General features: G+C 35.9%; 1 protein-coding gene across 1 annotated transcript; it reads right to left on the bottom strand.

Moving 5' to 3' along the window:
• Positions 1-3,863: 3,863 nt before the first annotated feature.
• Positions 3,864-12,317, bottom strand: LOC754559 (acid-sensing ion channel 4-A). Its single transcript, XM_030987974.1, has 7 exons — positions 12,034-12,317; positions 11,433-11,632; positions 10,423-10,567; positions 8,947-9,000; positions 6,604-6,775; positions 5,802-5,893; positions 3,864-4,265 (listed from the first exon to the last, which is right to left on the bottom strand). The coding sequence occupies exons 3-7, from the start codon at positions 10,451-10,453 to the stop codon at positions 4,141-4,143; spliced, it is 474 nt and encodes a 157-aa protein (XP_030843834.1). The 5' UTR covers positions 10,454-10,567; positions 11,433-11,632; positions 12,034-12,317; the 3' UTR covers positions 3,864-4,140.
• Positions 12,318-15,237: the final 2,920 nt, after the last annotated feature.

The raw sequence follows: 15,237 nt of genomic DNA, 5'->3' as shown, positions 1-15,237 counted from the left end.
GATGAAACCAAATCTAATGCATACGTCTTTGTGAAGTGCCTTGATACAAATTATTTCATTCATCTGTTTCAAATAATCGTATTTCAGTAGTCAGAATGCGAACTGAATACATTAGTTGTTGCTATGTAGTACAAACTTTATGGCTTTCCCTACCTATTACAACAACTTATATTATTTATATATGTATTTTGCATTCTGACTATTGAAATACAATTATTCATTACAGGTAAATGAAAGAATTATATTGATGCACTTCATATTCACATTTGGTTACATGAGTTTGTTTCGACCTGGAAGTTTCCTGAAAATGAATTGGAGATGCCCTTGATTTCGTCTTTGCTTTTAAAGTCCCCAGCTCTTGTGATATGTAACGCTAAATGCACTCGAGAGAACATTGCATATATGTACATTGTATCATGTTCAAAGTCTTGTCTTCTTGCGAATTAAGCAGTCTTAAGTCCTGACTACTGTAAACGCTGTTATTTTCGCGCTGAGCGACCCCAAAACATATTCGCTGTTCTTAAATTCACGTTGCACCAAATTCAGCCCCTAAAGAACATGCATAAGAAGTCGTGTTTATATTTTCGCAGGTTCTAAAATTCGCGGACACCGACTTAAGTGCGAAATCCGCGAAAATTAATGTACCGCAAATATTTCCGCGTTTACAGTATATGTGTTTCATAAAGAAGAGAGTACTGATAAGCTTGATATTTATATTGATTGCAAATATTTCGTTGAATTGAATGTATTTTGCTGACTTGACAAATGATTTAATGGATGATTTAAATGTAGCACTACATCAAAATGTGTGTGATGGTGGACATATTGCAAGAATTCTTCAATCATTTTCCAATTTCATGCATTATGTGACTAAGTACTACTGAATACTAATACATGTGAATTAAAATTGTACATTTTAAGCTAAAAGTTTACCGCTTCATATCTGCACGAGCCGTTAGTGTACAGCCGTAACAGAATATAACTTCCCAAATATGTTTGGTTTTGTATGGGTTCTGTTAATTTTTTTTTAACATGTAAATTACATTTTGTTATAATGTGAGGTTTGCAAAATATGAACTTGGTTTTCTTTATCAGTTGTTATGCGAGCTGTTTTATTTTTGTTTTCTCCAAGTTGCCCTGTTTGTATTATGAATGTACAGTGTTGGCTCCCTTTTGGGTATTTTGTGGAGATTTAACCTTAACCCTATAATGGCTGGGTTATTATGGTGCTCTCACAGTTAAAGGAGGGGGAGGGGGGGGGGGGGGGGGTGGAGAGGTGGCTTCCACCCCCTCCCCATCTCGGCCAAAGAGTGATGAAACATTTTGATACTTGGCTTGTCAAAATTAAGGCCATGGCGTTTCATTATTCATTATTTCATATCTATACCTCAAATAGTTTTCAAATTATTGGTAATAGTCACTATTCACATACTCGCTAATTGACATTTCTGGATTGTGTACAATACAAATGTTCATTTCGGCGGCGATTTTTTACGCTGCGGGTACATTTATTATCAAATGGGGTTGTGGATTCTGCCCCAGCCCTTATAGGGTTAATTGGATCAGAAACTCTACAAAAGTAAAACTACCTTTAGGTCTCCTTCAGATATGACGAGGTAAACTACTTCAAAAAAGAGCCCCACTAATGAGTAGCGAAAGAATTCTCCATTTAACGTGAATATCTAGAAGCCCTATTTGGATTATTGGAAAAGAACAAATACTGCAGCCTTGGCCCCCTTGCAGAGTTGCAAACTCATTGATCTGTGTGATATAAGGTACAGAACGTTGATCCATGCTTCCCTTATCATACTGAATTTTGCAACATATCAAGCTTTTTTTAATATTTATTAATTTGTTTTTCATTGGTCAACCACATATCTGCATAGGCAATCGAAGCAACACAACTTTAAATTATTCCACTCAAAAGAGACACAGACACACAGAGAGATGATCGTTTATTGACAACTTTCATGTATACATTAACAAACAATGCAGACATAACTCCACGAGGTTCCCCTTGGCATGTACACTATCCCTTTCAAGTTAAATCAACATTTGGAGCGCATTTTTGATGTCATGCAGGATACAAATATAATATTACTTCATATTTCATTTGTTTTTCAGGATGAGAATATTCATTTACTTGTATGTATAATTATTGAGATGACGGCTGTCAAATCAAATCATGTTAACGTGTTCATAGAGAGTGTGTGGGAAGGAGGATTAAAAGAATTATCGAGATACCTGAAGAATTTGTGTATGCGTTATTTGTTTGTGAAACCGACTCTCTGTAAGAATCGCTATTCACCTGGGTAGCTTTTCACGAAACTGTCACAAGTACAAGTTTGCAGAAAACCTGTTAAATCACGTGTTTTACAGGTTGACTAAGTCACAAATGCATGTTGACTTCTGTTGATCTGTAATAAGGTATAGGCCTACATCACATATATTTTGAATTTTTTATGTACATTTTGTCAATTTTTGTATATCATTGTCATTTGTTCATCTAGCTGGTCTGAATATCTTAATGACACTCCGAATATACACACCACACCAGCTCGTAACCTAGCTGTGCTTAACAACTGTCAAATATAAACTAATAATTCCCAAATCCAGACCCTCATCCTCCAAAAAACGTTTGACGGTTGCTGCTTCGAAAAATAAATGCTTTGCCGCTTTCAAATGATCCCTTAAAATATACGTCTTCACTCCGTAATTTAACGTTTATGAATCTATGTATTTCATGTTCCTCGATCTTTACATTCTGTAATTTTGTAATCGCTACATGGTACCTTTTGTTTTAGCTCTCCTATTATTATCCCGACACGTGACGTTTCCAGACCTTGGATTCGGGAGGGGCAAAACATCCTGCCGCAGCTTTAATACATTAACGCATATAGTTCAGGATCGGACGGGGTGCCTCTCAAACAAATTCTAAATATTACTCTTTTACTACCGACCAGTATTTTTTAATAACCCTGAATCATTTTATTATTATATTTGTTATATCATTATGTTCGGGCAAAGTGTAAAGTTAGGTAAATTCAACGACGATGTTTATGGCTAGATATGAGGGACTTATCATTGCTCCAATATTTTTCTTCACACTAATACCTACATGAAATACCATAATTAAGAATAACATCATTACGTGGCATAGTTTGACAATACCTAGATGACACGTAGTTTATCAAGGTATCATTAATTTTGAATATCGAACCATAAAGACTCGTAATTATATCATTAATCACGAGTACAAACAAAACTAACAATCACTCAAAAAAAGTATTGAAATTGAGATTAAGCATTAATTATCCATTTAGAAATTCGTTTTTCACTGGTAAAGTTTACAGATCAGTGTACAAAAAGAAATAATCATAATCACGCATATGTATTTGAAAGCAAACCTACATTTCGCTAGCGAATATTAAGCATATCTATGATAAAGACAACTGTTCAAGCGTGATTCAAAATCCCTCCCCCCCCCTTCCCCCCTCCCCCCACTCAGTGTAATTTAGGGTTCGCGTATGCATGTTCCCTCCTCGAAAACACCCCCTAAGTCCGATGTGTAAAGTCAATACGGACCGATTTTGTGTGTGTTACGAGCCAGACTTTGCTGCATGAAAAAGTACCCCTTTACCGGACATCATTGGGGACATGAATGCGGTCCCTCTGTTGCCGGAGTGGGGGGGGGGGGGGGGGGGGGGGTGTTCGAAATACTTCTCATTAAGATGTTTAAATGTACATGGAGGAACATACATGGAGAAAGCTATATATTATACCCCACCAACATTTGATCCAAAATCTTATGGCTGCTATTTCTCATCAATTTGGTTCAGGAGGGGGGGGGGGGGGGGGGGGGGGGGTGAGAGACCTGTCCATGCCTATGTCCAATGGGTTTGATCATGATGTTCTGGTCTAGAGTAGAGAATAAAACCATATGCGCGATGGTAGGGGGGGGGGGGGGAGGCTAAAGTATTTATGATCAGGTAGAGCGGTTTAAGCATTCCAGGGGCGGCGGAGCGTCATTCAAAGTGGGGGGGGGGGGGGGGCACCAACAAAAGGGGGCACTTTCTGGGAAAAGAGGGGACCTGGGTGTGATGATATTAATATTTTATTTGCGAGCGAGCGGGCCCTGGCTTATACCATGTGATTGGATCGTGGCGCTCTGGTCCTGAATAGAGAATAACCCATGATATCAAAGATTTCAACGACTGTTAGAATGCTTGCTCCCATCCACATACCTAAAGAGCCTCCGATGTCACCTATGGTACCAAAGAAAGGAGAACAAGAAAAGAAAAAATGGAAAACAAAACACTATTTATATCATTATGCACCGTTATATGTTACGGAAGAGAGGCGGATAACAGATGGAAAAGATGCTATGCACTAGTTTAGTTTTGTTAAGGATACCACACGAGATGTAAATAGAAGGAAATGGAAATGGATAGGCTTCACTGTTATAACTTGGGTAAAGGGAAAAGATCGTTATGCACTAGTTTAGTTTTGTTTAGGATACTAAAAAGATGCAAATAAGAGGAAATGGATAGGTTACACTGTTATAACTTCGGTAAAGGGAAAATATCGTTATGCACTAGTTTAGTTTTGTTTAGGATACCAAAAAAGAGATGTAAATAGAAGGAAATGAAAATGTTTAGGCTACACTGTTATAACATAGGTTCTATGCAACATTATAATTAAAAAAGACTGAGAAAAAAACTCGCACGGAATAGATCATTTTGCGCTATTAAAGGTTACTGATGTAAAGGAGATGAAAACAAAAAGGATAAAATTAGAAATTGAAAATATGATTGCTAAAGTCGACGACAGGAGATAACAAAATTTAAGAAAAGTGGAATGGAAAAGATCGTTATGCACTGTAGGGTAACAAAAAATGATGACAACTAGAAGAAATAGGAAATGAAATTCCATAGAAGAAATGGAAAGGAAAAGAGCAATGGGAATTGGAGAGAAAAGGTCATTATACACTATTAAGTGACGTAGAAGAGATTAAAAAGAAAAATCAACGATAATTGCAATATCATTATGTACTTTTACAGTTTACGTTAAAGAGATTAAAAAGAAAAGAAAACAGGAAGACAGTGTACAAAATCATTTCACAATGTTATATATGTCATTATGTAGAAGAGATGAAAATAAAAAGAGAAAAATGGTTGTTGAAAAGTTGGTCGGTGTGAACTTCCGTCTAGAGGCAGACCTGTATGAAATACACATAGAATAATTATATAAACCCTACGTTGGGTATGCCGTGTTTATTCAGCAGGCTCGTTTATACTCACTTTGAAATATTACAAGCGATAATTATGGACCCTACCACAGATAATTGACCTTTGAAAAGCCCTTTTTCTGTATGCCGCCAGCTACGGTGAAATGATACTCATTCTCACGACATTGCTAATAATTATGATAACAATAAGGGAGTTTACAGATACAATCTGCGCATGGGCAGATAAAGGTCATTTGTACCAAAATGGTAAAACCCACAGAGATGAATACTGGATATGCGCTCATGAAAGTTATGTAACATTATTCATTTATGCACCAACGGTACATTCTATGATTCGCAGTATCCTGGAAGTATTCTTTTCAAGAGGTCAAACAAAAGGTATTCATGAAGCACATCTAGTAGGACTTTGGCAGTTATTATTCTAAGATTCTCAAAGTGGAACTTCTCCATGTGTAAAAGATCTGTGGATATTTGAGGTCATTTGTACCGTGTGCTATCTGTAAACTCCCTTATTGTGTTATGATATGAAGAAGTAAGAGGTCTTAAGACTTACTGAGTAGACTGACGAACAGATATGCCTCTTGTTGTGTCGTCGTTTGACGGATAAGCTCGTTGAAAAATATATTGATGAGACACAAGTTGTTGCTGCCATAGAGAGATAGAATTTATCAAATGGTTAAAACGAGGATGGACGACGGTGGAACGAGTATATAATTATATAAAGATATATACACTGTATGAGGAATGAAGAGAGCGAGAGATAAATTGAGAGAGAGGAGAGAAAGGAGAAAGAGGGGAGAGAAAGTGGGTGGGAAAGAGGGAGAGAGAGAGACCATAAGCGGGGAAAAGGAAAAATAAGAATTCGATTTATATTGTAGCGAAAGTTTGATGCATCATTGGATATTTATAGACATGTATCAATCGGATAGGATTAATAATGTCAGGGGACCTTTCACGTTGCCATCCGCCAGACACGACTTAGTTTCAGTCCACAATTTTTTTTCAACCCCCCCTACCCCCCCCCCCCTACCCCTCCCCCCGTTGAGCCAAAAATAATTGCAAACGATCTCCCTCGAAGCAGTTCCCCAAAGTTGACAGCCATGATTTACACTGTTTTAAATGTTGCGAGCGAGCAAAGCGAGCTAGGAAAACAGACACTTAATTGTCTTTAAAATACAATTTTTTCATGAAAATACATACATGTTGGCCTTTTTTTTCTCACGAACTTCACATTTATTTCATAATGGATAGAAATAGATATTTCATAAATTTTTCTCACGGCAACCCTAAAGATGTCCTGCAGTACCCCGGTTGCAAAACGCTGGTCTAATTAGGCAAGAGTGAAGTCCATTTACCTGAAGTAGTCTGCGTCCACATTTAGATTGGGATTCGCTGAGAGCTGAGCTGCTAGGACTTGGCTGTAGAAATCTGAAGGAAATTTGGCTTGCGAGATAGTGGCGGCATACCTTACTGTGTGACATGGTACGGGACATAGACACGTTTGGCTCGAGTTTCTGCCGTAGACATCTAGCACAAGTAAAATCAAATAAAATCACATCAAAACAAATCTATTAGAAATAAATCAAATCAGATTATATTAAAACAAATCAATTAGAATTGAATCAAATCAAATAAAATCAGAACCAATCACTTATAATTAAATCGAATCAGATCATATAAAAACAAATCAATTAGAATTAAGTCAAATTAGATTATATTATAAGAAATCAGTTAGAACTAAATCAAATGAGATCATATTAAAACAAATCAATTAGAATTTAATCAAATCGGCTCATTTCAAAACAAATCAATTCGAAAAAGATAAAATCATATCATATCAAAATAAATCAATAAGAATTAAATCAAATCAGATCATATCAGATTTGTTTTGATATGATCAGATTTGATTTAATTCTAATTGACAAATATAATTAAATCAAATCAGATCATATCAAAAGAAATCATTTAGAATTAAATCAAATCAAATAAAATCAGAACCAATCACTTAGAATTAAATCGAATCAGATCATATCAAAACAAATAAACTAGAATGAAATCGAATCAGATCATATCAAAACAAATCAATTCGAATTAAATCAAATCAGATTATATTAAAACGAATCAATTAGAATTAGATCAAATCAAATCATATCAAAACAAATTAATTAGAATTAAGTCAAATCAGATTATATTATAAGGAATCAATTAGAATTAAATCAAATCTGATAATATCAAAACAAATCAATTAGAAATAAGTCAAATCAGATCATATCAAAACAAATCAATTCGAAAAAGATAAAATCAGATCATATCAAAATAAATCAATAAGAATTAAATCAAATCAGATCATATCAGATTTGTTTTGATATGATCAGATTTGATTTAATTCTAATTGACAAATATAATTAAATCAAATCAGATCATATCAAAACAAATCAATTAGAATTAAGTCAAATCAGATTATATTATAAGAAATCAGTTAGAACTAAATCAAATGAGATCATATTAAAACAAATCAATTAGAATTTCATCAAATCGGCTCATTTCAAAACAAATCAATTCGAAAAAGATAAAATCAGATCATATCAAAAGAAATCAATATAAGAATTAAATCAAATCAGATCATATCAGATTTGTTTTGATATGATCAGATTTGATTTAATTCTAATTGACAAGTATAATTAAATCAAATCAGATCATATCAAAAGAAATCATTTAGAATTAAATCAAATCAAATAAAATCAGAACCAATCACTTAGAATTAAATCGAATCAGATCATATCAAAACAAATCAATTCGAATTAGATCAAATGAGATCATATCAAAACAAATCAATTCGAATTAGATCAAATCAGATCATATCAAAACAAATCAATTCGAATTAAATCGAATCAGATCATATCAAAACAAATCAATTCGAATTAAATCAAATCAGATTATATTGAAACGAATCAATTAGAATTAGATTAAATCAAATCATATCAAAACAAATTAATTAGAATTAAATCAAATCAGATTATATCAAAACAAATCAATTCGAATTAGATCAAATCAAATCATATCAAAACAAATCAATTCGAATTAAATCAAATCAGATCATATCAAAACAAATCAATTCGAATTAAATCAAATCAGACCATATCAAAACAAATCAATTCGAATTAAATCAAATCAGATCATATCAAAACAAATCAATTCGAATTAAATCAAATCAGATCATATCAAAACAAATCAATTAGAACTAAATCCAATCAGACCATATAAAAACCAATTAACTAGAATGAAATCAAATCCGATCATATCAACACAAATCAATGAGAATTAAATCAAATTTGTTTGTTTGATTTTATTTCTGCGTTTTTCAACAGAATAGAAAGTAATACACGAACTAAGTACATATAGATTATTAACAATAATAAAATAAATACAGAATCATACTCTGTATCATGATATAAATCAAATGAATAGTTATAACTATCCAAAAACATAGTAGACAAATCATTTCAAAATTGAAAAACGCAGGGGACCACCATCTTTAATCATATAAAATCAAGGCAAGGCGGGCTTTTACCCTGTGTAATAGGGTATGAGTAAACACTCTTCCGGCTTCCAAACAGACAATATATTTTACAAAATTCGAAGGTTCAGTATATATACGGGGCGGTTTAAATTAATATGCCTACATATCACATACATACCCATAGCATCTCGAACACATATGATTTCCGGTGGGCTGCACTCTCTACCAGGTCCTGTAGACATACAAAAATAATGAAATATAACTATGCATGTAAGGGGCACACGCCCCTCGAATTCACCCCCCCCCCCCCTAAAAGGTGGGAAAAAGAAGAGGGGGTGGAGTATGTGTGGCAGGAGTGATAAAGAAAGAGAAAGAGAGATAGATAGAGAGAGAGAGACACACACACACACACACACACACACACACATTCAGGTAGGCTTCGATCATTCTCATACAAGAAGTCTAAATTTTGAGTATGCAATGATGTAACTAGGAGGGGCCGCAAGGGACACGTCCCTCGTCCCCAGAATGAGCTAGATTGTAATTCCGAAAGGGGCACTGTTCATTTTTTTATATAATTTGGGTTAATGTGCCATGTGCCCCCACCCGACACTGGCGTTCTAATGTGGTTTATTTCTAATACGATACCAGTGATTAACAATGTTGCTGAAATGACATGACTTTCTGAGATTTTTCTCTCATGTTTGCCTTTCCCCGGTGGGGGGGGGGGGGGCACTGTGCCATCCACCTTTTCAGGTACCCACACAAAGCCCCTTTTTACATAGGACAAGTGCCCCTTTTCTTTTCTAATAAATATCTTTTTCTTTCTTTTCATCTCTGGTGAGTACGTCTTTTTAGGTGCGAAAAATTCCCCTTTTCAACTCTGATATTTTTGCCCTTGTTTTATACTTTGACTCGTGCCTCTTTTCTTTTCTAATAAGTACAATATTTCCTTCGGATAAGTGCCCCTTTCTGTTTTATATGAGCCCTTCCCCTTTTCAAAATGCCCCTTTTAACATCTGATAAATGCTTTTATAAACATCTGATAGGTGCCCTTCTCCTCCAACAGATTCCCCATTTCCATTCTCACAAGTTCTTCATTTCATTTCTGTTTAGTGTCCCTTTTCAGGAGCAAGAAGTGCCATTTTAACCTCTGAAGGCTCTGATAATTGCCCTTTTTAATTTGACACGAGCACCTTTTCTTTTCTAATAACTGTCCTTTTCCCTTTTGATAAGTGCCTACTTTTTTCTTTCTCTATAACATGCACCCCTAATTCAAGGCGACTTAGAGCCCCTTTTTCTTTAATTTTCCCTAATTTAGATCTAATTTACATCTAAATTAAAATAGGGTTCCAAAACGGTAAGCTCCCTGGGAGATTTTATCAGTATTTGAAATTGGCACTTATCAGAAGGGAAAAGGTACTTGTTAAAAGGGAAAATGGCACCTTTCAAAGTAAAAGGGGCATTCTCTTAGATTAGAAACGGGGTACTAATCAGAGGTAAAAGGATCACTTACGATAAGGGGGAGGGGCACTTAATATTAGAAGGAAAGAAGGTCACTTATCTGAAGTAAAATGGGGCACGTTTGGGGTACTTAAAAAAGTGGCGGGGACTCGGGGGCTCATTGAACTGGATTGATTCGGGAAATCCTTACCAGGCATATAGGGAGCTCGGCATCCACACATTCCGATCACGTAGTCGGTTTTACACTCGAGACGACACGAACTAACTCGGTAAACATCGTGATACTTCAAGGTCTTCTCACCACAGTCACCATAAGGAGGGGCTAAATTCCGGGTCTGTAGATGATAGAATGATAAAGTCAGTTATTGAAGCCCTTTTCGTAATTCTTATCAATCACCGTCACCACCACCATCATCACCATCATCTTCACCATCATCATAATTTTGTATTAATAATCATCATCATCATCAACATCATCATTATTAACTTCATCATGTTCCACACTATTATTGTCACCAGTAACATGATCAATGAAGCTTATCATCATCATTACCACCAATGCCATCATCTTCCTCATCATCATCATGATCATCATCATCATCAACGTCATCATCTTTTCCATCACCATCACTACCTTCATCAATATTATCATCGTCCATCAGTACTAATACAAGTTATTTCACCATCAACGTCATCAACTTCATCCTCATCATCATCACCACCACCACCCCACCACTACCTCCACCCCACCACCATAACACCCAACCACCTTCACCACCACCACCAACAACCACCACTTCCACTATTATCACCATCAACACTTCCTCCACCAGAACCATCATCACCACCCCCCAAAAAAACCAACAACACAACAACCACCACAGTCCACCACCATCATCACCTCCATCACTATCATCACCATCAACACCTCCTCCACCACAACCATCATCATCATTACCACCACCACCACCACCACCACCACCACCACCACCACCACCACCACCACCACCACCGCCACCACCACCACCACCTCCGGCCATCACCACCATCATTACCACCTCCATTAACACCTTCATCACTACCACCATGGCAGCAGCAGCACATCACCAATAGCAACGCCACCATCTCCACCACCATCACCACGACCATCATCAACGACACCACCCTCATCATCATCAATCAGCTCTTACAATAAGCTACCTCAAAAAGTGTAAGACCAATGAGAGTCCTCGTTCCCGGTCCTACAGCAATCCCGTATTCATTGACCTGTGCACTGCTCGTGTTACTGTCATATGCCTGGATCTGAAAACCAGCTGAACCTGCCGAGCCTACCGATGATGTCGCATAGAAGTAGTCCCACTGTCTGGTGTCTAGAACCACTTGCAATCCGTGAGATATTCCTATTACAAATTAAAAACACGAGCATTCTAAAAATAGTCGGTCAAAAACTTTGTCCCCAATTAATAGGGATAAGGAGAATTATGATCTCCCAATAAGTTTGATAAATTTGATAAGTTTGTATACATAATGCAGAGTAATATAATAATAATAAATATATATAGAGCTTAATACAATGTCTCTAAGCCCGTTATAGGTATGCTATTACCCTGGACGGTCTTTGGATTCAGTGCTTGCCCGCACACAGTGTGTGCACAATCTCCACTCACTGAGGAGCATTCCAGCCAGGCGTTACTCGAGTAATCATTATGATATGAGTAATATGTGTGTCATCTCTATCAGCAAATTACAATGCAGAATAAATCCACATTAGGATTATCATTACTTTACAATGTATACTTACCTGGTGCGTGAACTTTCAAACGATTGGCAGCGCCCAAGTTGAAAGTAAAACAAGCACCGAATTCTAAAAGGGAAATTGAAAAATTCTCCCTAGTAATGACTTCATTGTTGAATGTAGCTCTGAAATAAAAAGGCAGTTGATGTAATTATATTATTAAGGGGACATTACTGGATCAGAGTCCTGTTTCATAAATCTTGACATCAATAACAAGTCACAAGCTACTGTTATAAGCTACTGAAATCATGGCATCTGACTGGCTGAGAGCAAACTTGATATCAATAACAAGTTACAAGCTACTGTTATAAGCTACTGAAATCATGGCATCTGATTGGCTGAGAGCAAACTTGATATCAATAACAAGTAACAAGCTACTGTTATAAGCTACTAAATCGGGGCATCTGATTGGCTGAGAGCAATTTTTCATACAAATTTAGCAGTTGTTACAGGTTGTTATGAAACGGGCCCCAGAATACAGTACAACAATATATTTTCATACTCTTACCGAGTTTAAAAAAAAAACGGTTGAGAGTTCTCCACGTGACCACAAATATTTCAACCATTTTAAAGGTTATTCTGAAAATGAACTATTTATTAGCTCAATCTGGGAGTTGAGATTTTTTAGTTGATAGCTTTTTTTGTAATTTGTGTTTAATTTCATTAAAATTTAGAATTTAAATAATATTTTTAAAATTTCGTAATATCTTTTTACACATTTAAATAAAAATATGAATTTTTGATGCAGGATAAATATATATAAAACAAATAAATCATACCCTGCCTTCTTTTCGAGGCACTGGTTAAAACTATGGGCCTCGGGGACTCCGATAGTACTTCTTGAAGTCACCTCATGCCCATAATTTTAACCAGAACCTGTCATGACAGTGTATGTTTGTATACTACACCAGTTTGTTATTATGGCAGTTATTATGACCAAGGAGTTCCGACCTATCATGGATCCTCCCATATTGAGGTGACACTAGTCGATTAGAACATGAAGGGGCGGAGAGGAGCTGGGAGGGGGTCATACCTTGTTCCTCTTCCATCCTTCCACTAAGTTTCATCCCATCTTCTTCGCCCCCTCCCCCTCAGGCTTCATTCGTCAAACTAGGGTTAGGGTTAACATGTGGGTAGGGTTAGGTCCAGTGTTAGATCAAGACTTGAATAAATGAATAAATGAATAATCAAGTCGATATAGGTAATTGCCCGCGTGGCATCTGGAGGATCGAACCCTCGAGTCTGTAATATCCCGTTAGTTTAGATCATGTGAACACCACCATTATACTTAACAATAAGATACTGTCGAGTTGATGAGCCGCGTTCAGTCTCAAGAGTGTGTAATTCTTCGTGGTAAGGTTGCCTTCATACGACGTGTAATCATATGGTTGATGTGTTGCGTACAGATCTGCTACATATTTCAGGAAGTCAGCAAACTCCTTCTCGTTTTCCTCCAGATACGATTTGCTGAAAAAGAAACAAAATATTATCCATTCGGGGTTGGGATAATTTTCTTACAAGAAAGAAAAAAACAACAATAAAGAGTAAAGAATGAGTTTAGGATATTTTTACTTATTCATTTATTCATCCATTAATATGTATGTATTTATCTAATATTTTATTGTTAATATTTTATTTTTTATTTGTTCATATAAAAACCTATTTATTTGTTTATTTAGACCGGTTTATTGAGCGTGGTGATAACAAATTACTTGCGGCCAGAGGTCGAATTGCATATTCTTTTACAATCATGATATAGAATGGATGCATTGTAAAAGGATACAAGCAGATACGGTCATTTTGAAATCACAATTATAGTATGGCAACATGTTGCTAAAAATCCCAGCAATTCTTAGATTTGTCAATACGACAAGAAGAACAATATTTAAAATATGAATTAAATTCACCCTACTAAAAACAGACTGAGAGAAAGATAAGAGTAGAGAGGGGAAATAGGGAGGAACAGAGAGAAAGGAAGAGAAAGAGAAAGAGAGAGAAAGAGCGAGAGAGAGAGACAGAGAGATAGGGTGAGATAGAGAGAGAGAGAGAGAGAGAGAGAGAGGGGGAGTGTGTGTGTGTGTGTGTGGGTGTTTGAGGGAGAGAGAGAGAGATGCTAGTAACTTAGTAATTTACGGATGAATGAATAATAGGCACTTTGATTTTATTAAGATCAAAGTAGTATTGGTTATAGTTATTTCTTTAATTATTTGTATATGATATATGGATGTTCTGTATATGATTAAATTTGTTTTGAAAATAAAGAACCCTGTGGAAGGGGGAAAAAAAATTAAAAAAAAGAAAAAAGTATTGGTTATAGTTACACAAATAACACCACGGAAGCCGACCTTCATGGTAGTTATGGAGACGTTGTGGCACACAGTCTGTCTCGCACATTAATTAAAATTATAATTACCGAATACCCCAGCGGATATATGAATGATTCTTTTTGTCCATGGTCGTATCCAACTCCATGGCAATATTTGTCATCATAGCTAGTTTATCCGTTTTTATCACGGTTGTTATAATATATTGATTCCGATATACAATAAACATGACAAATATAATTTTCAGCGAGCAGCCCATTTTTTAAAAATATTTTGTTAAAGTAGCAAAAGGTGGACTGTAATCAAAATAACGTTAATGAATGACAGTAGCCTTTTCATTTAATATCCTCAAACCCCTAAACAAGATTTTCAGGCCATAAAACGTTATTTTTCTTTCGAAGCTCGAGTTTGTGTTTAACATGATACAAATGCATTACCACAACCTTCCCACTGTGTTACGAATATCATCATAAACATTGTTTATCTCTCTATTTTGTATGGTTACTTATTTTGCATGAGCATGAGCAACCGGTGAGAATAAAACACCGTCATTTATGAATAAAGGTGGATTGGCTTTTGTAATTTTCTCCGTTTATACTTATTATGTCCGGTTATCACTACTTCAAACCCCGTAAAATGATGGGGAGGGGTTGACAAAATAAGCCAAACAGTAGGCTACCTTTTATTTTAAAAAGGCCGGGGAGTTGACCACTTTTTCAAAAAGGTAAATTAAAAATTTGAACATGACTGGATCCAATTATACAGGTTGAATCAAGCATGGTACAACAAAAAAGAAGGTTAATCTCACATTGTGAACAAGTCATTTATTCAAGGCACTCCATGGACCTCTTACCTATTTTGTATAGCATGAGTTATAATTTATTTA

Source organism: Strongylocentrotus purpuratus, unplaced genomic scaffold, assembly GCF_000002235.5.
Source record: "Strongylocentrotus purpuratus isolate Spur 01 unplaced genomic scaffold, Spur_5.0 spur5_scaffold_17, whole genome shotgun sequence".
NCBI lineage: Eukaryota > Metazoa > Echinodermata > Echinoidea > Camarodonta > Strongylocentrotidae > Strongylocentrotus > Strongylocentrotus purpuratus.
The sequence above is the reverse complement of the archived record's forward strand: the minus strand, read 5'-3'. Positions and strand labels throughout refer to the sequence as shown.

Excerpts from the sequence above, each read along its gene's own strand:
- LOC754559 (XM_030987974.1), bottom strand. The coding sequence starts at position 10,453 with ATGTGTGGATGCCGAGCTCCCTATATGCCTG. Across the intron at positions 9,001-10,422 it reads CCGAGCTCCCTATATGCCTG|GACCTGGTAGAGAGTGCAGC; the intron begins GTAAGGATTTCC and ends GTATGTCTACAG. Across the intron at positions 4,266-5,801 it reads TCTGTTCGTCAGTCTACTCA|GTGACATCGGAGGCTCTTTA; the intron begins GTAAGTCTTAAG and ends TTGGTACCATAG.